Source organism: Gossypium hirsutum, chromosome D06, assembly GCF_007990345.1.
Source record: "Gossypium hirsutum isolate 1008001.06 chromosome D06, Gossypium_hirsutum_v2.1, whole genome shotgun sequence".
NCBI lineage: Eukaryota > Viridiplantae > Streptophyta > Magnoliopsida > Malvales > Malvaceae > Gossypium > Gossypium hirsutum.
This window is the reverse complement of record NC_053442.1, coordinates 3,919,562-3,944,225: the sequence shown is the minus strand read 5'-3', so window position 1 is coordinate 3,944,225 and position 24,664 is coordinate 3,919,562. Positions and strand designations below refer to the sequence as shown.

Sequence of the window (24,664 nt, the reverse complement as noted above, 5' to 3'; positions counted from 1 at the left end):
CCCTAGAAGAGAAGGGCACGTGGTAGGCCATCGCATGATCCGCAAGTGACCCCTCATGGGCGCCTTAGTAAACTAACATGCGGATGGTCCACAATTCACCCCTCATGATACACTCCTTGCAAGATTATATTGGCTTAACCGTCTATTGTGATCTCAAGGACAAAAGTGCTAGGACAGGGCAACCTATGACACAAGCGAGATCATGCAACATATACCATGGTGATAACTGACCTATAACGGCATTAACACCTGACCAGACCATACAATCGTGCAGGATACTGTTTGAACTGCCATACAACACTACTAGATAAGAAATGACTCACTATATTAATCTGGTCACCCAAGAAAGTAAGGGATCCTTCTTCCTCCTATCATCACTACTTCCTTCTTCTCCTTCCTCCTCTTTCCTTCTCTCAGGTGAACCAACACTCCCCTCCTCCATCACAACTTCTTTGTTAGTGATCCGTATCAATAATGAGAATGTTTAACCCAAAATAAAAAAATATAACACAAATATTGTGAATTGATAAATAAAGAAAATGGTGCAGCTGCCAAGCCAACCTGGCTGGCAGGCAAAGGTTATTGGTGGGATGTTGGATGTGAAATCAAAGTCCCTCTTAGTTCATAGAGCCCATCCATGTCTTGGTTTCATTTGTCTTCTTATTACTTTCCTCTTTATTTTTTTATTCCATTTTATTTTTATATGTTTGTCTAAACATTGCCTCTTTGGGTCTTATTAACTATATAGGTATATAATAAAGTACATATATATTGTTTGTTTCTGTAACATGTTAGGTAAAGAGTAGCTCTTGCTTTCCAAAATTATAATCCTACATTAGCTTCCACTAGGAGAGGTTAGTCCAATTAATATGCTTTCAGCTTTACAGAAAACACAAGGTTATATTATATTTTGTCACTCAAATCATTTTTTTTGATTAATCTGAAAAATAAATTAATATTAATACATTCAAATAATTATAATCGGGATTGATTATTATAGTGTGTTATCAAATTAATAATCAAACTTAAATAAAAAATATCGTTTTTTTGTTATCTTATTAAAAAAAACCACGTAATTCTTATGGTTGTTTAAAATGGACTAAATCAATTAGTCATATCGAAAACTGATCAATACATTAACCTGAAGAAAGAGATTAAAAATGCATAAGTAAATTGTGATTTATTAGTTAAGTGTTCGACTCATCGTTGTGTCAAATAAAATCCATCTTTTTATATATTAAATGGGCCATGGAAGGAGCCTAAAACTACTATATTGGGTCAGATTGGGTCTTAATTTTTAATTTTTTATTTATTATTCCAAATTCATTTCTGGCCCAATATGAAATAGTTGGTGGATCATATTCACTATTCATATGATATTAGTATGCATATCCACTCAAAATTATGTAGGAATTTTAATCAAATGTATAATGTTATTGTTGAGGGGAGTTTAGTTTCGAACCTTAACGGAAAGTATTGTTCCATTCAGGAGTTTTGTCTTCCTATTCTGAGGAGAACTTGATTGGAGTCAGGGAGAGTCTCGATCGATGTAGATACAACTTGCAAGCTCATGAGATGGGTGTTGGTATTATTAGAAATATTAATTATGCAAGTTGCCTATCGAACCATAGACCAATGTTTAAATGCCTTACCTTAACATACATGGTACCACTTGGCTAGGTATGACTTGCAAGCTCATGGAAGGGGTGTTATTATTGCTAAGGTAAGGCATTTAAGCCTTGGTTGATTCGACCCCTCGTAGGAGTAGCTTGCATAATTAATATTTCTAATAATACTACACCTGTCTCGTGAACTTGCAGGTCATATTTACATAAACCAATGCTTTCCTTGGAGTGTGAGAGACAAAATCTCTGAGTGGGACAATGCTTTTCGTTAAGGGTCCGAGATCCAACCTCCCATCAACAGTTTTAAATAAATTTTGATTTTGTGCAATTTTATACATAAATTATTTATTTGATTCAATTTTCAAAAATTACTAATACAAGTATTAATATAGAATAATTTTACATTTACATATTTCATATATAAATTATTATATTTATCTAATATATAAATAAATGATGTATTTATTTAAATATGTACAGTTAAATCAAAATTAAAGTTTTATGTATACAGCTGAACCACAATCTATAATTGCACCAAATCAAACTTTATATATCAAATTGCATAGTAAATCAAAGTTCATGTCTAATTTTGAGGTTTATTCCAAAATAATTGACACCCCTATGAAAAAACTGATATAATTTAGGGGTCAAATCTTGAATAAAGGCAATATAATGCCAGACTCTGTTCATAATGGCTTCCAGTCTCTTCTTTAGAGCGTCGAACCTTGTTTCATCGGCAAGAATACGACGCCGTATCCCACTACTCGGTGCGTTTTGCGTCCTGGGTTTGGGGTTCCCCAGTCTCTGCTCAATACTCCCTTCTTCCTCTTACCTCAAGACGAGTTGTCCTCAGTCTCCCCATTTTGTTCATATAGAAAGGTAAATTAATTAAGTATAGCAACCCGCATTTGATTTTTTTTAAAAGATTTAATTCTGATTTTCTGTTTAATTTAAGCTCTAATATTCGTTGGGATTCTTCTCTTAGGTCGAAATTTAGTACCCAATCAGCAGATAAGACCGTTCAGGCTGTGAAAATGGAGGGGAATAGCAACATTGTTCCAAGCATCGTCGTCTATGTTACTGTTCCTAACAGAGAAGCAGGTCCTTTTTTCTAAACTCTTTTTTTTGTGTGTGTGCTGAGAAGGGTAACTGTGATTACTGTAATCAAATGGAATCTGGGTTTGTGGAAAGAAATCGTGTTTAGCAATTACATTGGGAAAATAGCTAATTGATAAACGATCATATTTCATTTTTTTTTCAAGCTTTCTCATCTGTTATAATCTTGTGGGTTCGCTATTAATTGGCACCATGTCATGTAGAAATTTCTGGGGTTTTATATTTTGTTATGGCTTCCTTATTTTAAAGTGGCTGATGAATTTGCTGGATGATCCTTTACTAAGTGGTGTATGTTTAAAGTAGTTGAAACTCGAAACTTGAAACTACCATTCTAATTAATGCACAATGTATACATGCAGGTAGGAAGTTGGCTGGAAGCATCGTGAAAGAGAAACTTGCAGCTTGTGTAAATATAGTACCAGGTTATGCATATAGCTCTTTTAATTTGGGTCATCATATGGTTATATGTTCAACCATGTGAGTTATGGAATTTAGTGTTTTATGTGTCATCATTGTTCATGATCTGTTTTCGGGTCTAGCTTACCGATTTAATCTTGATTGTTTAAGAAAAAGTAAATGTTGAAATGATCGAGCTGGTTATTATTCTTTTACACGGTCAATGTGTCTCAAGCCACCTTGCAGCGTGAATCCCTTGCTTTGAAACAATGACAGTAGGTTCTAAGCATGTGTAGATGTTTTCAAGATTTTTGTGATTTTGTACAGAACCCCTCTAATTGAAACCAGTTGGTCTTTCCCTCCCTCTCCTATGACACATGCTCTTGTTTTTCTTTCGTAATTTCACGAGGGAGAGACTCTATATTTTTATTTATATTCACTTGAACAATAGTTTCTGAGATAGGTTTGTTATATCGTGATTGCAGGTCTGGAGTCGGTGTATCTATGGGAGGGAAAGGTACGAGACATTCTCTAAGATACTTGCTTTTGTTGGACTAGTGAAAGTAAACGTTTCTGATGGACTTGCGTAGCTAAGTTTATATGCATTTTATACAACTGAGGACTCAGGTAAGTTAGCTTGTTTAACCGAATACCATTTCTATCGGTTCTGTAGATAAACTCAGATCCTGAGGAGATGCTCATAATCAAGACAAGGCAATCCCTCTTGGAAGCTCTAACAGAGCATGTGAAGGCAAATCACGAATATGAGTAAGCGCAAAACCTCTCTCTTGTATATTTTTCAACAAAAATGTTAAAAGACCTGAATTCCTTTGAACTCCCTCTTTACCTTTTCTGTTTTTGTTTTTCTCAGTGTGCCCGAAGTTATTGCCTTGCCAATCACTGGGGGCAGCCCCCAGTATCTAGAATGGCTTAAAAACAGTACAAGGGACTGAACTTCTCGGATGTAGTATATGAGCTGGCATGAATGTCTGAAAACATGTAAGTGCTCAGTTATGGTTGTGTTATGAATGGCTTCATCTGACTCGAATAAAGGAAGCATGTCATGTTCGTAATCGGAAAGATTAAAATCTATTTTCGTAGGAAAAAAGATGTGTTGGAGTTGGTGTGTTTTTAAGACAAGGAATTTGCTCTGATAAATGCAGCCTATTATTTGTTCTCCAATTTACAAGTAGAAATACGTTACCTAGCTCGTGTTGAGTAACAACATATAATACATATATGCATGATGTTGATAGGTAAAAGTACCATGGAGGTCTTTGTACTACGAGTTGGATTGCATTTTGCCTCCCTTTACTTGAAAACGGGCAAATTAGCCTTTATATATTAGATTAAAGAGTAAATTGGTCTTCTTATTAAAAATTCCATCAATTTCTATTGCTAAAAACTTGTCATTTTAACAATCGAAATGAATAATTTGCTCTTTAATTTAATATACAAAGACTAATTTACTCATTTTACTTTTACTGATGTATGAGCCTAGCTTGATCCCAACCCAATTTGGCCTATAAATACCTCTACAATCCACCCAAAAAATAAGGGTAAACTACACCATTATTGACTAAATTATGGATAAGTTTTTATTTTGGTCACTTAACTAAAAAAAGTTACTATTTGATCATTGAACTATTAAAAGTTCTCATTTAAGTCACTAGGCTGTTAAAATTAATATTATATGACTTTCTCTGTTCGCATTGTCTACATCAATTGGAAGTTTTCTTTCCCTTTCTCTTTTAAAGTTCAATTTTATTTCATGAAATAACTTTAGACGTTACGAATCTGCAAATAAAAATTCAAACATCTTCTTTCTTCGATTTTCGACATTGGCCGTCAAATCAATTTGGATTTAATGTATGTTCTTTTACTTGTCAATGGGTATTGATCCACCATATTGGTTGTCGAATCATCGTTTGAAGCTTGATGGTAGACCTATTTAAAAAAAACTTAATAGTCTAATGACTTAAATAAAAATATTTGAATGGTTTAGTGACTTAAAAGAATTTTTTTGGATAGTTCAGTGACCAATCTATAACTTTATTTAGTTAAGTGATCAAAATAGAAATTTACTCATAATCTAATGACCAATGATGTAGTTTACCCAAAATATAACCTATCGTTGAGGTTTTCTTGGAAAAAATCGTCGCATCTTTCTACGATTCTTTATGAAAGATATTCAGTCCATCAGAATAGAAGTTAAAGAGGGTATTTATGCTCGTCGTGTCCTTTATATGGAAATCAGGGGCCAGGGGGCTGTTCTCTTGACTGGTACTGATGAGAATTTGACTCCGCACAAAATTGAGACAACGAGTCACCTCTGTAGTGCTAATAGATATTATTTTGGATTAAATTGTGGAAAAAAAATAAAAAATTTAAAAGATAGAATATGCTTTTAAGTTTTTATATATATATTTTTTATATTTGGAATTTAATTATCATGTTTTTACTTTTAAAAAATTAATCTCTCTATTTTTCAAATTTAAAAAATTTAGGTCCAGTTATCAATACTGTTAAAACTCTTTTATTAAATTCATTGGTATGACATTTCAAGAAAAAAAAACCTCATTTGATATTCAAGAATTTAATTTTAATAGCGTTAGGATTTCTTAAATTTCACATAAGTATTTTAATTATAATAAAGTATTTGAAATAAATAATGATATTATAAAAGTTAGGTATCAAATTATGTCAAACAATAAAATATAAAGATTAAATCTCAAGTTAAAATGTAGTACATGAACTAAAATTGAAATTTGATCATTATAGTATAATCTCAACAAAAATATTAGAATTGAAAATTAATCATAATCTTATAATTTCAAACAAAAGAAAAGAAGCGAAATATAGTGGTCCAGTGTAGGTCTGTTCATGAGCCGGATTATTTGTTCAAGCTTGAAGGTCTGTTTGAAATTCAGAAGAGTTTGAGCAAAAATATTAGATTCAAAAAATGGGTTGAACAAAAAAAAAAGTTCGTTTAAGATATGAGCCAAGCTTAAGCTTAAACATTCAAAACCTGAGCTTGACTTTTTTTTTTAAGTCTATAATTTTTATAGTAACAGATAATACTATTATAATATAAACATTAAAATTTTGTTGAGATGATTATATATAAAAATTTAATAAATAATATATATAGTTATTAAATGTTAAAATAAAATAATATAAATATGTATTTTTAAATTAAAAAATATAATATAGGCAAACGTAAAATGGGCTTGAATTAGCCATTTAAAATATGAACAAATTTGATTAAAATTTTAGATCTATATTTTGGGCTAAGTCGGGCTTGGGAAAACATAATGTGTATTAATATCATACTTAAGCCCAACCTGAATCTGATTCATAAATACCTTTAATCAAGTGTCATGAAGACCCTGAATTAAAATTTAACGATCATCTTATTTCTTTTTGAGTGACTCAAATGAAAGCGTTCTAAAAGTTGGGTGAACAACCTAGTAGCTCACCTTTTAAAAACCGTATAAGATGTAAATTAAATTAAAAAATATTAAAAGCAAGGACTAAATAAAATAATTGAAACTGCAAATTAAAGTTTAAAATTGAGGGTAAATTACACATAAAAGCCATATTTTTTAAAATTTACCAAAATGGGTCCGATATTTTATTATTTACCGGAATGAGTCATTTTTCCCGAAATCACGTCCACGTCAGTGCGATGTCAGGGGATGTGTCAGCAAATCACGTCCACATCAGCGCGATTACTTACATGGCAACAAATCGCGTCTACGTAAGCGTGATTTGCTGACGTGGAAGCAATAATTATGAACAATTTATGTTTTTTAGCTTGGAAAAACTTTGAAAGACCATAACTTTTGACTCGGTTGTCCCATTGAGACGATTTTTTTTTATTTCGAATAACTTTTCGAGATCTACGCGCTGGAAAACAGCCGAAGGCGGTTTGCTGCAGTTTTCATCGAAAAAGATCCTTTTTTGCCTCTAAATTTTGATTTTTTCGGTTTAAAATTAAATTTTGAAACATTCAAATCATTATTTTTCTTATTTATTTGAAGTAAACACCAGATTTTTTTTACAGAATTATTGTATTATTTTTTCTGATTTGACACGTGTATGGAATAGGTCCGATAAATCGTTAGAACGTAAGTAATATAATTAAGATAATAACATTATTTTTATAATATGTCAATTAATTAGTTTAGCTTAGTTGGTTAAAATGCTTGCTCTTTTCCCTTAGTACCTTGGTTCAAATATTGTTGGTAATAATTTTGAATCTTTTTTGTACTTGTTGCATTTATTTTTTTAATCAATTAACTCTTCAATATTACATTAATATGTATTATTAGGGGCAAAATATAAAAAAAAGGGGCAAATTACACATAAAAACTCTATTTTTTTAAAATTTTATCGAAATAGGCCCAATATTTTATTATTTACTGGAATGGGTCATTTTCCCCGAAATCGCGTCCACGTTAGCGTGATGTCAGGGGACGTGTCAGCAAATCGCGTCCTCGTAGGAGCGATTTGTGTCCACGTAAGCAAATCGCGCTGATATGGACGCGATTTATTGACACGTCCCCTGACATCGCGCTGACGTGGACGCGATTTCGGAGAAAATGGCCCATTTCGGTAAATAATTAAATACTGGACCCATTTCGGTAAATTTTTAAAAAAATAGGGTTTTTTTAGTATTTTGCCCTAAAATTGAGGGACCTAAATTAAAGTTTACCTTTTTTCTTTTATTCTATTATTTCAATAGTTGTTTAGTAATAATTAATCCGTATTTTAGGTTGTGTCGCCCATGGTATACGTGACATCCAATAACCTATTATATTAATAAATAATTTATATCATTTTGAAATTTAATTTCATTTTTATATTGTTTTAATAAAAAAATCATTATTCAATTTTTTAAAAAAAATTATTTTATAATGATGCTCTAATGTAATGTTTATTTTTAGTTTCTTACCACATTCAAATCTAGGACAGATATGTTAACTTATTTACATAAAGATCTTGGATTATCCCATTTTTCATCTCTTAATTTTTTTTGATAAAAAATGGGCCCAAAGCATTACCTCGAATTAACAAGCATCAGCAAGTATAAGCCCATAGGTGTCGTTAATATATTCTATATTAAAAGGAGAAGTATAACGTTTATTAACAACAAGTTTACAAAGGCTATCAGTCAATCTATTGCTCGAACAAACGACCCACTCAATTCAACTCTTAATTTTTGAATAAGTGACTTAGGGTTAATTTAGAAAAATATTGTGAAAAAGTAATTATGAAATATTCTCTTTGATATTTAAGTATTCAGTATTGTTGTTAAAAAAACGTTTTTGAAAAAATAAAATGTTTATTTTAGACATCATATTATAAAGTGAAAAAATAATATAAACAATGTTTAAATTTGTTAACATTATAAAATTTCAATAAAAATATTTTTTTATTATAACTCATTCTTAATATTTTAATATTTAAAATAGAGTTTAAAATATAATATATAAATATTAAAATATAGGTGCCGATCATATTCCATAACTCATAAATAGGAGGATAATACGCTTCATCACACTTGAATCCACGTCCTCTTGTATTGACAACAATACCAATCGAGTTAAGACTCAATCGGCAATAATTACAAATTTAAATATACATTATTATGTATTTAAAACATATTTTAATAAAAAAATATTTATATACCTTATATACAAATTAGAAAAAAAGAATACATTACATTATAAACTAAGGTCTTCATTTGATTTTAATAGTATTTTGTTGCCAAATATAAAAACTGGGTTTTAACTGTGGTTACTTCTCCAAAAGTGGGTAAAAGTACTATAATGACCTTTGTATTTACATTTTATTTTTTATTTAAAAAATAAGTAAATTATTAGATTAAAGTGTAAATTAGTCCATATACATTAGCATGAGGTGCACAAGGAATGCTACGAGTTATTGTCCAAAGCTACGGCCTTACCTCTCCCTACAAATAGAAAATTTTAATCCAATCCCTCTATAATTAAAAAATACAAATTAATCTATAGTAAAATTTCAATTTGTCCCCACTAAATATGAAGAAAATTCTATTTAATCCTTTAAAAAGTAATGAAATTATATATTAATACATGATAAAATCACATTTGGATCTATTAAAAGTTTTATAATTAAATTTTGGCCTCCCTTAAAAGAATTCATGGCTTCGCCCCTATCACTGTCTGATTATTTAATAAACCAAGTCAGTTTTTAATTGTACAAATGGATGAAAATTTTAATAGAAATAATTAAATTGTTCTTTGATTTAATGTACAATGATAATAAATATAACCCGACTCCTACTACATAACATTCATGATACTTTTACTCGAAAAGTGTAGTATAAAACAAAGATTTGAAAAATCTAATTTGATTTTTGTTAGTTAATTAATTATTAGTAGAATTTTGTTTGTAAATAAAATAAGCGCACTGTCCTAAATCCAAAAAATGCGACGGATTTTTCGATGTACAAAAACAAGCTGTCACTTTCAACGGTTTCCAAAGGTCAAAACCGGTGAAAGGAATATTCCAAGGGCGTCACTGTAATTACGTCCCTTCCAGCATCTTCACCAACCAATCACTCAACGAGTGAACAAGGTACAACCTTTCGCTTCCGAACAAGCCGTATATAAACAAAAAGACATAAATAACCTTCCGCAACTCAACTCCTAAGCACAGCACTCTAAATAAAACGAGTCCACTCACAACAAAGCCTAATAATTTCAATTCATAATTTCTTCAATGGCTTCTCTTTCAGGCTTATGTTCTTCTTTTCCATCGGTGAAGCCTAATAACAGAATCGGCGGTGAACTCAGTCCGGTTCGCAAAGACTCACTCGCAGTGTCGACTCGTTCTAACTCGAGCTTTAAACACTCTGTTGCTCGTGAAGTATCTGCTGATTTGTCGAAAACGAATGATGTCGCGGGTTTGAAGCAGGCTAAGCAAGGTGGACTCGAGAAAGATCCTAAAGCGCTTTGGAGGAGATACGTTGATTGGTTGTACCAGCATAAGGAGCTCGGGTTGTACCTCGATGTGAGTAGGATCGGGTTCTCGGATGAGTTCGTTTCCGAAATGGAGCCCCGGTTTCAAGCCGCGTTTAAGGCTATGGAGGAACTGGAAAGAGGCGCCATCGCCAATCCTGATGAAGGACGGATGGTCGGCCACTATTGGTTGAGGAACGCGAAACTCGCGCCGAATCCGTTTCTGCAAGTTCAGATCGATAAAACTCTCGCCGCCGTTTGCGATTTCGCTGATGCCGTCATCAGCGGTAAGGTTAGTTTTGGCGATTCGGCTTTAACTCGCTGTTACAAACTAATCGATCGTGGATGTTTTAAGTAATCAAATTGTTTAATCCGTTTTTGAACTGCAGATTAAACCACCTTCTCCAGAGGGTCGTTTTACTCAAATACTCTCAGTTGGCATTGGAGGTTCGGCTCTGGGCCCGCAGTTCGTCGCGGAAGCATTGGCTCCTGATAATCCTCCTCTTAAGGTATGCTCTTTGGATTTCACTGGGAGTACAATACCAATTTTGTTTCTCTTTTTTGCACAATTTGATCCAATTTCGTGTAAGTAGATTGTTTTTTAAAGTAAATTGAATAGTACACTTCATTATTTATTGGCAATGAGCTTTGAGGGTTTAGTCTGCTGATAGATTTGTTACAGCAATGTTCTAACTTCAGTTTCGAGTTTTTTATTAGCTTTGCAACTGAATGATTTTAGGTTTTAACTATATGTATATGATTGGAATAGGCTATTAACAACTTGTTCTCTTTATTGGCTGGCAGATAAGATTTATTGATAATACAGATCCTGCTGGAATCGATCATCAAATAGCACAACTTGGGCCTGAGTTGGCTTCTACTCTTGTAATTGTGATTTCAAAGGTCTGCGTCAATTCATCCTTAATCTCTATACTGTTGGTTTTCTTGTTTCATTATTCGTTGATTTTATGGGTTATATGAAATATTTGTGTATTTATCTGATAAAAACATATCTACTCAGAGTGGAGGTACCCCTGAAACAAGAAATGGTCTATTGGAAGTACAGAAAGCCTTCCGTGAAGCTGGTCTGGATTTTGCAAAACAGGTTTTTATCTCAGGTTCTTGTTTCTGCTTTTATTTGTTTTCCCCTACTTCAGAGTGTCATTCCAAAATATTACTTCGTTACTTAATTCAAGGTAAGTTATCATTGGCGGATATCTTAGAGGCTTCATAATAGAGTTAGCTCGATTGCAATTGGAATAAATTTGTCATAAAATGCTTAAAGCCAGACATATAGTTTTGAGCTTTTTCTGCTCTTTGCTGCCACCATAATGGAGATTGTGTACAACTACCCCTATGATTTTATTTTTCTTTCTTTGTATAATTTGCCACACATATAGTTTAGTGGGCTTGTTGAATATTCTGAGTTATTAGATGGTAGATTGATATTTTAAACCCTACTCCCTACTTCAATTGTGCTTAGTTCACTCTAATGATCCCTTGGATAGAAACTTCACTTGGTACTTTACTATTTCATTCAGATCAGAATCTTGCATTGTTGCTACGTTTTTCTTGTACTCTGGAAGATGGTTCCGCCAATACTATGATTCTCAACTTAATATGTGTTTCTTACGTGTGCTCTAATGCAGGGTGTTGCTATAACACAAGAAAATTCTTTGTTGGACAACACTGCAAGGATTGAGGGTTGGGTAGCCAGGTTCCCTATGTTTGATTGGGTTGGTGGCAGGACCTCTGAAATGTCTGCAGTTGGTTTGCTTCCTGCAGCACTTCAGGCATGTACTCCATGGATTTAATATTTAATGTGGTTATAAGTTCACTTTTGCCAGTTTTTTCTAAGTGAATGTTGCTGCAGGGAGTTGACATAAGAGAAATGCTTATTGGTGCATCCATGATGGATGAGGCCACTAGGAGCACAGTCGTAAGTTTCACATTGGTGTCTTATTAGTTCCTATAACTTCCTTGAATGCTGAAATCAGGAGAACTGAATCATCATAGTTGTTTTTTACTTGGTGATTTTGGGTTGCTTGTCTTTATTCCCTTTGTTTTGCCTGTAGGCAGTTTCTGAGCATGGAAAAACTTGCTTCTCATCTTCTTCTACCATGTTTTAGTATGCTTTTGATTTGTATCTTGCTGGTATTCCTCCTATCATTGCAGATAATATCTCCTGATTGACTTACATATTTTTCCTCCTTTCCTTCAGCTGAGGAAGAATCCTGCAGCATTGCTTGCTTTATGTTGGTACTGGGCAACTGATGGGATTGGATCTAAGGTATTCAATTCTTAGCTATATTGCAGATCTTATGTTGTCCAAATTTTGGTTTCTCAAAATAAAATAATGGCTTCTCTTGTTGAATTCTTCAGGATATGGTTGTTCTTCCTTACAAGGATAGCTTATTACTATTTAGCAGATATTTACAACAGTTGGTTATGGAATCGCTTGGCAAGGAGTTTGATCTGGATGGTAACCGGGTATGATCACACCACTTCAATTAGGATGCATTTTTTAGACTACTTTTGGTTCCCTGGTGGCCACTTTGTACAAATGCTAATTGAAGCTAAATATTAGTAACTAAGTGATTGCCAATTGGACCTCTAGTTATCCGGGGAAACATTTTATTTGCTTTATTTGTGGTTTTGTGTAGAATATTTACTCATTGATAAACAAGTGAGTTGCTTTCTCACATTTACTTAATTCATTAGGTAAATCAAGGAATTTCTGTTTATGGAAATAAAGGAAGCACAGATCAGCACGCGTAAGTTTCCCTTGGACCTTTGAAATTGATTTGATCTCTATTGATGCAAGCAATGTGGAGACCTAATAATAACCTTTTCCACTTATCTTCAATATATAGCTATATCCAACAACTGAGGGAGGGTGTGCATAATTTCTTTGTGACCTTTATCGAAGTTCTACGTGATAGACCCCCTGGTCATGATTGGGAGCTTGAACCGGGTGTTACATGTGGTGACTACCTGTTTGGAATGCTACAGGTTTGATAAGCGCCGGTTTTCTAAAACAAAGGATTTTGGAGTGTACGTATGATGTAGACAGGTAATATTTGCATTTTATAATATTGATTGTGTAGGGCACAAGATCAGCTCTGTATGCAAATGACCGTGAATCCATCACTGTCACTGTCCAAGAGGTGACACCTAGATCTGTTGGGGCACTCATAGCACTTTATGAGCGAGCAGTTGGAATTTACGCCTCGCTTGTCAACATCAATGCTTATCATCAACCCGGTAAGTACATGTTTTGTCTTCAATTTTAAAAAATTCAATTCTTGAAGTGAAATAAGCAGGATATTTTGTTGTTGGGTTCATGTTCTGCAACCTAGCTGTTTAATCTTAATATTTTTATCGGGTTAATTAATCTGATTGGTCTTGTCTTTTCTATTTCGCATTTAATTTTCACCGTAGGTGTGGAAGCTGGGAAAAAAGCTGCTGGTGAAGTATTAGCTCTACAAAAGCGGGTTTTAGCGGTGCTCAACGAGGCCAGGTATCCGATGTCAAATGTTTGATGAATTAGAATGTCTTTATAAATCACTGAATTTAATAAAGTGTCGACTAAGAAACCTTTATAGATTACAGCTGCGGATATTCTCTCTTTCTTGCCTCGTAGCCATTTTTCTCTCCCTTCTTCCTCTTTGATTCAAAGGCTCGATGACCTTCAAATGAAATTCTCGCATTTCAATGCGCAGTTCTTTCATTGTGCTTGCGGTATTTGTATGCCTATCTTGTTTTCGTTGTTTGTTTTTGCTGATTAGTGTTTTTCTGTTTCGCTTTGTTCAGCTGTGAAGACCCTGCCGAATCATTGACGCTTCAAGAAATCGCTGACCGTTGCCATGCCCCGGACGATGTATGCGCAAAATAACCCTCGACCGACACTTCTAACAAGATAACATAAATAGTAATACTAACCTTGCTTATTTTTTTACTACTGCAGATTGAAATGATATACAAAATCATCGAACACATGGCCGCCAATGACCGAGCACTAATCGCCGAAGGGGACTGTGGTTCACCATATAGCTTAAAAGTTTTCCTCGGCGAATGTAACGTCGATGAATTATATGCGTAAGTGAATGAAAACTCATGTCCTCTTTTAAGCTTGTACTTTCTATAGAGAGGAAAAAAGAAAAAAAAAATCGAATAAAATTAGTTTGCGATGCTTGTCGTCTTTTTTTCTGGGAACCAGGTTGTTACCTATTGTATCAATGTTTTTGAGTTGGAAATAAACATTCCCTCACAGTTTCCTTGTTTGTCATTTGAAAGAGAAAAGAGCAAAATTTCCAGGATTTTTATTACACAAGAGTCTTCATGTTCTGATATATTATCGTGACTAGAGTTGTCCATGGATCAGGTCAAAATTTCCATGACTAGAGTTTTCTAGCCCTAGCTTGGAAAATGAGCTTAAAATTTTACTCAAGCTCGGTTAGGATAAAAATACTAAATTTGAGTTCGACCCGACTCATCCGTATTAAAATTTTTTATTTTATTATTTTTATATTTAAAAAATATAATACATCAAATTTAATATATATATAGTTAAATAATATTAAGATAAGTGCAATTTAGCAAGCAAATACTTTTAAAGTAATAACAAAATTAATAATAAAACAAAAGTTATATAATATCCAAACAATAATAATAAAATAGTAGTAATATAATAGCGAAATGATAGCAAAACAATGAAAAATTAGTAAAAAAAAAACAGCAACAGTTTTTTTTTTCAAATTCAGTCCGGGCTTAAGCCAAAAAACTTACCTGAGGTCTGGCCATTTAAAATGTAGGCATTATTTTTTGTCCAACTTTATTTTTTGGGCCTATATTTTTACCTAAACCTTTTTAGTTTTCGAACGGACTTTCGGGCCAAACCGAGTGACCCAACCAATGGATAAGTCTAGTCGAGACCTACCTACCTAACCTTATTAACTTATACAATAATAATAATAATACAAATATAACATTTTTGTTACGTTTGGTTAGTTGTGTAATAATATGAGTAAAAAGCTTATTTAACACGCTTTAAAATAGTTAGATATAAAATAAAAAATGATTAGTACAATTTCAAACCTACAATTAAAAAGATGAGTAAAAACTATTGTAAAAAATAAGAGCTCTTTAAAATAAGCAAAAAGTTTTCCTTTTTGCCACAAACTAAATATTATCATTTGTGATTAGTTTATAGTTAACCAATGACTGAAACAAATGAAAAAAATAACACTCCAACCAAATGAAGCATTTATGTATTATTAGTGAATAATAATACAAGGATGAGTTTCATTTCTTTAGCTAACAATATGATATAAGAAGGATTGTTATTTGATACATTAGTGGTGAAGGTTTTTTAACTCCAACAAGCGGGATTAAGAAACTGCTGTGTGTTTTGTTTATTTAGTTTTTATTATTTTAAATAGTAATTAAGGACAAACGGTAGTTTCTTAATTCCGCTTGTGGTAAAATTAATATTTTTTATTCTATATCGGTAGTCAAATCAATTAAACTCAAACCATTGTTTTTTTTATTTGATCGGTTCAATCAGTTTATGTAGTTCAAATCAAATAAATTATTAAAAGATTCAGAATATAGAAGTTAAAAAATCCTGTTCAATTGCAAGTTTTTTAGTCCGTTTCAATTGATCCGTACCAATTCACAAATCCACTAATTCTTTTTCCTTTTTTCGAATCGGTACTCAGCCAATTCCCAGTCTGACTAACTAATCCAATTTGATTCAAATAACAATAGTGGGCTTAAATCTCAAAGATTATATCATTAAAAAGGTAGTTACAAACCTCGAATAACAAGTTTGAAAAAGAGAAATAAGGGGAAATTTTTAAAAAAAATGTTGGATTGCTACTATTTAAATTTAGCGAATCTGTTATTTTTTTGAATGAATAGATTCAATTACTAAATTCCAAGTTGATACTTTGCTCTTTTGTAAGCTGTGAAACTCTGGAGACAGTTTCTTAAGCAGTAAGTCACTGTTATTTCACTTGGCAAATTGTTGTTTTTCATCATAAATTTTCATTCTTTTTTCATTTATTTACTGCTTTTTACTCTTACACTACAGTTCACAATGTTTGCTTTGAGTAAGACTTAAAAAGAGACAACAAAGAACATGTTCACTCAAGGACTTGACTTTTTTTAATTAATTGGAAAATTCTGATTTATTTGTTTTCATTGTAGCAAAAGGAATTCCATTTTCAAATTCTAGTACGGTCTTGTCCTAGAAACCATTGCTTATGACCTTTTGTCCCAGAAGCTGCAATGAAGGTTCAACACTATGAACAAAGATGTGATTAAGCAAGTTCTTTCTTTAGTTTTCAAGAACTACAAAAACCCTCGATGAATCTTTGTTCTCGGGCATTGTGGATGCGTTGTAAGCCTGCAATAGGGTTTGCAGCACCTGTTAAACTACACCATTAATCATGATTTAGTTTTCGGTTTGATCACTTAACTAAAACAAGTTTTCATTTTAAGTCATTGGGCTGTTAAAATGGATGTTATATGACTTTCTTTGTTCGCATGATAGTCTGCATCAATCGAAAACTCTTTTTCTTTCTTTCTTCTATAATTTTTTTTTTCATAAAACAATTTTGAATATCATGAATCTACGAATAAAAATTCAAACAATTTCTTCTCCAATTTGAAACACTGATCACCAAATGGACTTAGATCTAAAGCATGTTCTACTCATAGATAAATACTTATCCACCATACCAATCATCAAATCATAGCTTGAAGCTCATTGGCAATAAAATTTTTTTTAATCAACAGCATAGAGCTTTGTAAAAGATTACATGCATTCCTTCTTGAATGCCCACCTTCCAGCCCTTCACCATATTCGTGAAGATTAATTTTGACAAGCTTTTGCTAATTGGACTATCAACATACAAAATTTTCATCATCATTATCACGTATATAACAGATAAATCCATTTCCTAAATGAAACATTAACTTTCCTCGCTACATTTTAACATAGTATATTTTCATCAAAAACCAAAAAAAAAAAAAAGGGAAGAAGGCACAATTTAAATTAAACTTCAAGGATATTAAAGGTCATTCCTAGACATATAAATTAAACAAATGATCATATTGGAGTTTAACAAATAGGGAAGGGGAACTTAAGCCAGAACCACTAGCAACAACTGAGAAAAACCACAAGCAATAATACAAACACACCCAAACCAATGAAATAAGTAATGGCACATACATGAATGGTATAGTGAAACTTTCTCAGGGGATAGATTTATTGACAGCGCAGCGTAACATAGCTCCTAACAAAGTTGTCTTGGTGACAAGTCTGAAACAAACCTCATAGAGAAAAGAAAACAGCAATACTGGTCATATCGCAAATTCGGTTAGAAGAACATCATTATTTTGCAGTGCATTAGCACAACAGGTAAAAAGGTTCTGCAAAAGGGCACTTAGCATATACCGTGGTTCAGAGCATACCTCTTAAGATTTGGAGGAAGCTTCCTTGTTCTTTACAATCATAACAGCGCATTGTGCATGGTTGGCGCAATAGGTGCTTACACTTCCCAAAAACATTCTGTTAACGTACAGCATTAGTCAGTTTCATCTCGATTAGGAGTTGTGATAGTTTCATTCCCGAGATATAAGAACAAAAGAGACACGATTTTAAATATATACAATAGAAACACCTCATGAACACTATAGGATGACATTCGATTCACTATGACCCTCATATTTTAGTATTTGACTGCTCCTTACAGCAGATTAGAGACATCTCAGGAGAGAGACTCTTTTTCCGTTCAAGCCACATAAACATCAATTTATGGCATCATCAACATAATAGTGATTACAATAGAAACATCTCATGAACGCTATAGGATGACATTTGATTCCACTATGACCTCATATTTTAGTATATGACTGCTCCTTCCAGCAGAATAGATACATCTCAGGGGAGAGACTCGCTTTTCCTTCAAGCAACATTAACACTGCTTTATGGCATCATCAACATAATAGCAATTTCGAAAAAGTCATAGCTAGAAGACAGATGAAACTCATAGGGAAAGGCAACAAATGTTTATTCATGTTAAAAACTTCTGAGCACACATGTAACAATGCTTCAAAAGACATATATTAGAATGCTTTACTAAATAGAACAAATTCCCCAATCCAGTAATATAAATTTTCATTTCGCATTTCAATTAGAAGTTGTTACAATTGATAAGCTTAGCCTATATGCTAACTTCTTCACTAAGGCTTCATTTAGTCCATTATTATCATGCTTGATCAGCACTCTTTTTATGATGCCTTGATCAATGATCAGGATTCACAAGGTACAACATCTTAACAACAATGTGAAATACTAAATGAAATGCATAGGCAATTCATGTGATGCAGACATATAACCAAATTCCATGAAAACGAACTCAATCAACATGAATAAAACTATAACACAAATGGTCTAATGAAACAATTCAACCAGTCTCGATTCAAGGAAAGTTACATGGCAATGAGGAAAATACCTTTTAATAGGGCCAAAAGCTCGGGAACCCATCACAAGCAAATCAGCATGCACATTTTCAATTACTTCACAAATTTTTTCCTTTGGATCCCCAATCACAACTTGAGTTTTCACGTTTGCCTGAGTTAGAAATATCCAAACTCGTAATTCATTTTCCTCAGCAAGTTAAATACTAACAAAAACGATGAATTTAATCAAATTAATTAATCACTTATGGTCAAACCTCCAAAGAATATTTGCCTATATACCTTAATTAACAATAACTTAGAAAAATAAATAATAATAATAACTGACCTTCTTTTCAGCGCAAATCTGAAGAGCATGGTTCAAGATCGCATCAGTGATTCTCTTCTGATGCGCCTCGATAGCTGCCGTGAATGCAGGAACTTCTAGATGGGCTGAATTTCAAAAAAGAAAAATCAAATCGCACATATCAGAAATAAGTTAAATTAAATCAAAAAAGGAAAATTATTTTAAAAAGTGGCTTAACTGGGCCCGCCGAAGGGGATGGCGCCGGGATTGAGGCCAGCAGCGATGGACGGTGGAGGTTGGACGTAGAGGATGAGGAAGTGACCGGGCGGTTGAGTAGAGTCCGGAGAAGATGGTCGGAGCTTAATATTATCGAGCGCCCATCGTAAGGCGTCCATGCTTCCTTCGTTGCCATCAACGGATACGACGACGCATCCTAAGTTTCCAGCCATTATTTTGAGCGGTTCGTTGACTTTGGCGATGATCGATCCTTCGTTACTCTCTTACCTTTCTAACGTGATTGAGCATTAAACTGAGTCGGTCCTGATAAAAATCTGAGTTGCGTGCAGAGTTTGGCGAGGGCAAAATTTGTTTTTGGTCCTTTTATTATACTTCAATTTGGAATTTGATCACCTTACTTTAATTTAACATAATTTAATCCTCAATTTTTATAAGATCATCAATTAATCCAATTTTTTTTTCCAAATTTACAAATTTAACAGCAGTTCCAATAAAAATCCATTATTATAAGTACTGAACTGAATAATTAACACTAACTAAAGGATTAACCAAAATAAATTTAATGGAGAACCCACGTATTTACACCACATATCTCAACCTTACATTAACCATAGGCCCCATTGACAAATAATCCAAATAGTTAATGCTATTAATTATTATTTTAGTATGATCAGAGAGTTTTATCAAAGAAAAAACAATTGATCCAATGAATTTATATCAATTTCGTTTAAACTAGATCGGTTATTGGACCAAAAATCGATTACAGTATTGGCCCAGAGAGAAGAATTAAATCAATTGGCTCACAAATCGGTTGAATCGGTTGTTGACAAGTTGGACCAATTTTCTATATTTTTAAATTTTTGTGTATTTTTTAATAATTTATTTAATTAATGATGAACCAAAAATTGGTAGTCTGACCAGTTTAATCACGGGTTCGGTTTTGAAAACTTTGATTAATATTATAAAAATAAAAAGATTAAATTATGTTAAATTAAAGTATAGAGATTAAATATTATATTTTAGGATAGTAGGAGGACTAAAACCAAGACTTGAACTTTGGTGAGTTTTATTCGGCCTTTGAAGCTCTCTAATGGCCGACTGAGTTTTGGTACGGAACTTGATGGCGGGAAAGCCCAACATACAATCCCATGGATCAACTAGCAATTATCCAACAAAATTTAATTGAGTTTGACATTTTTATTCTTTTTCCTGTCCATTTTTTGGGGACTCTTCTGCATTTTTAAATAGGCATAATTGTGAATTTGGCATTTAATATTTACATCTTCTATCAAATTTATCCTTATTCCGCTTTTAAGCTAAATTCAGTTATTAACATTTTAAAAATATCAAATTTGACCATCGACCTTTTAAAAGGAGTTGGATTGTTATTTTTTAATGAAAACATTAACTAAAATGTTAAATTTTTAAACATGATAACCCACACGGCAATCCATGTGTACTTAATTCTATTTTTTTATGAATTTTAAGTTATTTTATTATTTTTTAATATTTTATAATTATTAAATTATTTGTTGTCATGACATATAAGATAAATAATGTCATGACAGCATAAAGCACACTTGGATTGCCATAGGTTAGTCGTACCAACATCGATAAAAATTTAATGTTTTAATTAGCATTTTCGTTAAAAAAATTATTTGACTACTTTTTGAAAGATTTGAGTCAAATTTAATTGAAAAAAATAAAGATCAATTTGACAAAATATATAAACATTAAAGGCTAAATTTATTATTATGCCTTTTAATATTTTTTTTATTTTTTATAAAATTTGAGGGGATAGAGTAACACTTTTTAAATATTTTATTGTTAGAAAATAAATATTAAGAATATTTTAATAAATGTAATTAAAAAGCCACATCTTAAATTTTGTAAAAGAAACTTATATAATCCTTTCAATTTCGAAAATAAATAATTTGGTCTCTCTAAAAAAAATCGAAGCAATTTAATCCTTATCAAGTTTGAAAGTGAGCAACTAAGGACAATTAATCCTAACGTTAATATTTTTCATCAATTGTACATAAATTTGATTGGTATAATAATAAATTTAGCCAAAAGTTGCACATTTTGACATTTTTTATTTTGATTTAACAAATTTAGCTTACAACCTTTTGTGTATACGTGTAAATATTGAAGCTAAATTTGTTGAATTTTTTAGAAGACTTAATTGACAAATTGCATCCTAAACTATACCACTTTTCCCAACTTAGTACCTAAACTTCTTTTGATCAAAGGTGGTGCTTAGATTATTTCACCATTACCCAAATCACCCCAAATCTTAATACTGTTAAAAAAACGATTGACCAATTATATCGTGTCACATCAACACTCATGTGTTATTTTGATTATTTTATAATTATAATTATATTAATATTATTTAAAAATAAATATATTAACATCAAAAAATAAAAAATATTTTCCTCCCACCACCCTGCTCCTCTCTTACGTGTAAGGCACATTTGAACCATTTTATTTTTGGAATTATTTTTTACAGAACTTTTTAGAGTAAAAAAATTAAAAATAACTTAACCGATTGAAGCTATTTTTAATTAAGTCTAGATTCATTAAACTATTTTTAAACTATTTTTAGCTAACTCAATGAAACTCTTGTAAATGCCATGACAAGCTTCAAAATCATTCAACCAATTTATTATTCGCATCCTGCTTTAAACACTCTCTGGTTTCTCAAAAGCTTCCTTCGATTTTGGCTAAGAATTTAATTTGTTTGTTCTTCCTTATACCCTGCTTTCTTACCGGTTAGCAAAAGAGCTTGTTGAATCCCGGAGAATACACTAAACGGTGAAATATCCTCAAGGACTGTGTACAACATGCCTCAGGTTATTTAACTCGTGTTCTTGGCTCGTTAAATTGATGGATATTTTATAATAAAAAATAATACATGAGTGATGACGTGGCACAATATAATTGGATAATGATTTGTTTAACGATGTTAAGATTTGGGGTGATTTGCGTAACAGTGAAATAGTTTAAGTACCACTTCTGACAAAAAAAAATAGATATCAAGTTGGAAAAAAAAAGTGGTATAGTTTAGGGTGCAATTTATGAATTAAGCTTTTTTAAAATCAAAACCAAATTGCCAAAAATATGAAAGCATCAAGGGCTAAATTTATTAGTATACAATCAAATTTATGTACAATTGACAAAGAGACATTAACGCTATGATTAACTGTTCTCAATTATTCACTTTCGAATGGCGAGGGTTAAATTGCTTTGTTTTTTAGAGGGATCAATTTGCTCAGATTTAAAAATTAGAGGGACTAGAAAGTTATTTTTACCTTTAAATTCTTAATAACATAACATATTTTCTCTTCGGTTATGGGTTGGAACAAATTCAATATTAATATAAGGAAAAAGATTATAATATTGTTTGATTATTCTAAGATGGAAAAAAAAGAAAAAAGAAAAACGGAGATGATGTTATAAATGGTAAAGAAAGTCATTTCCCAAGAAAAATTTGATGACTTTCCGAGAAAATTATGAAAGTAGGCATGAAAAGTGGGATTAGATTGTAGGGTCACCTTGCAAATAGCAAGCAAAAAAACATAAAGTTGGTCCAACACCCATGTCTCATGTCATTAGAGATTAAGGAAAATGGAATTTGTTTCGTTTTCGTGCAATTACATTTCTTTTAAAACGGTTTTGCTAGTATAAATATATATTAGGACAACAAATACGAGAAATTGTGTGTGGAAATTACGTATTTAGTAAGGTAAAGTTTGAAAAATATTTTGAGGTCAAAGATGAACAATAAATTGAGTAAAATGCAAATTTATCACCATATTATCTTGTAATTTTTAATTTTTTGAAGGGGCTACAAGGTAATTTTATTATTTTAGAGTCAAGGCTGTTACTCCCCGTCCCTAGTATTTAAAATAGAAGTGTGCATTTAAAAGTAACATACAATAAATATCGGTATAGATATTTGCAAACAATATGAATGAAAAAAATGTGTAACAATATTGAAATGTATAAAAATATCAAAGTAGAGTTTTAGTTAAAACGATAAAGAAAAAGATTGTAAAATGTTGGTAGTATGAGTTCAATTTTTATTATATGTAATTTTTTATTTGTTTTATTAAAAGTAAAAAAGACGAAGTACCCTTGTAATTGTATGATTTACTTATACATGAAAGGGTATTTTTGTAATTTTCTTAATCAAGTTAGTAACTGGTTAACCAATGATATACAACATAATGAATTGAAAACTAAAACATATTCTAATTTAGATCCGAATAAATATAGACAAAACCTACATATGATGAGATTTAACCTAAAATAATTTAGGAAGAATTTACACACATGTTTGAGGCAAATCTAGAAATTTTTTTAGGAAGGACTGAAATTGAATTATAATTTTTTGAGAGGTTAAAATATAATTTTATCATATATTAATTCATGATTTCATCGTTTTAAAAAATGAATAAATAGGCTTTTTCATTTTTATGGGGCCAAAAATATAAATTACAATTCTCCATTTATGGAGAGATAGTCAAGCGCATTCCTTTACATTTGCCTCCGACAGACATAATGTGTACATATGGTGTAACGAGACTCAAACTTAAATACTCAAAATCTTATAACTTTACCCTTATCGATATATAGTCCAAACCTCATTAACATGTAAATATTTAATAGGTTTAATGTTCAGTTTGGTACCTAGGTTTATTATTATTTTTAATGTGGTACCTATGTTATTTTTTGGTTCAATGTAGTATTTGTATTTGACAATATTTTGATACCTGGAGCTAACAATGTTAACTTTTTTAATGTTTAATTCGGGGTTTAGAGTTAAGTCGATGAAAATTCGTAGTTAACTAATAATATTAACAATTAACTTTTATCAAATCGACCTTAAAACCCGAATTAGAACTTCTATCAAACTGTATTTGACAAATTAAATGCACAATTAAATATTCGCAATCGACACTAAAATTAATCCATTAACAAAACCATGATAAATTCAAATATAATGATATTATCAATTAACTTTCATTAAATCAACCCTAAAACCCGAATTAAATACTAAAATATTAATCTTGTTGCATTCAGGTATCAAAATATACAATTTTTGTCGAATATAAAAACTATAGTGAACCAAAAAATAAAATAAATACAACAATTAAAAAGAATTATTAAATTCAAATATCAAATGATATATTAAACCTATTTAATATTAAATAAAATATAAATAAATATGAAAAAGAAAAAAATTGGAAAAAGGTGATAAGATCGAACATGCGAGCCTAAAATCAATGGTCGGGCGGACAAAAAAAATAAAAAGTCAAAAGGCATTTAGAAAAATAATTGTTAGAAAAAGAAAATTTTGATTTTGATTTTTTGACTAATAAGCTGGTCGATTGTCAAATTTCGCATTAAATTCTAATCTCCAATTGACAAAATTTTCATTATATCGTTTTCCACACGTTTTCCAACAAATCGATATATCCACGTCAGCGGTTAACGGAGTAAGA

At 31.7% G+C, this 24,664-nt stretch overlaps 3 protein-coding genes across 4 annotated transcripts; 2 read left to right on the top strand and 1 right to left on the bottom strand.

Annotated features, from left to right (window-relative positions):
- The first annotated feature begins 2,156 nt into the window (after positions 1-2,156).
- LOC121218208 (protein CutA, chloroplastic) lies at positions 2,157-4,319 on the top strand. Its single transcript, XM_041095070.1, has 6 exons — positions 2,157-2,504; positions 2,611-2,726; positions 3,101-3,163; positions 3,623-3,654; positions 3,811-3,905; positions 4,009-4,319. The coding sequence occupies exons 1-6, from the start codon at positions 2,317-2,319 to the stop codon at positions 4,088-4,090; spliced, it is 576 nt and encodes a 191-aa protein (XP_040951004.1). The 5' UTR covers positions 2,157-2,316; the 3' UTR covers positions 4,091-4,319.
- A 5,506-nt stretch (positions 4,320-9,825) lies between these two features.
- Positions 9,826-14,432, top strand: LOC107943319 (glucose-6-phosphate isomerase 1, chloroplastic). Its single transcript, XM_016877069.2, has 14 exons — positions 9,826-10,436; positions 10,534-10,653; positions 10,949-11,047; positions 11,166-11,249; positions 11,794-11,937; positions 12,018-12,083; positions 12,366-12,434; positions 12,527-12,634; positions 12,866-12,918; positions 13,018-13,156; positions 13,252-13,408; positions 13,586-13,664; positions 13,958-14,024; positions 14,112-14,432. Exons 1-14 carry the CDS (start codon positions 9,906-9,908, stop codon positions 14,244-14,246), a joined length of 1,851 nt encoding a protein of 616 aa, XP_016732558.1. The 5' UTR covers positions 9,826-9,905; the 3' UTR covers positions 14,247-14,432.
- A 2,786-nt stretch (positions 14,433-17,218) lies between these two features.
- On the bottom strand, positions 17,219-19,486 carry LOC107943321 (universal stress protein Sll1388). 2 transcript variants are annotated; one of them, XM_016877071.2, is made up of 5 exons: positions 19,156-19,486; positions 18,960-19,063; positions 18,667-18,785; positions 17,624-17,720; positions 17,219-17,508 (listed from the first exon to the last, which is right to left on the bottom strand). In XM_016877071.2, exons 1-4 carry the CDS (start codon positions 19,364-19,366, stop codon positions 17,627-17,629), a joined length of 528 nt encoding a protein of 175 aa, XP_016732560.1. In that variant the 5' UTR covers positions 19,367-19,486; the 3' UTR covers positions 17,219-17,508; positions 17,624-17,626. The 2 variants fall into 2 exon arrangements, with proteins under 2 accessions (XP_016732560.1, XP_016732559.1); XM_016877070.2 differs by having other exon boundaries at positions 17,219-17,471.
- Positions 19,487-24,664: the final 5,178 nt, after the last annotated feature.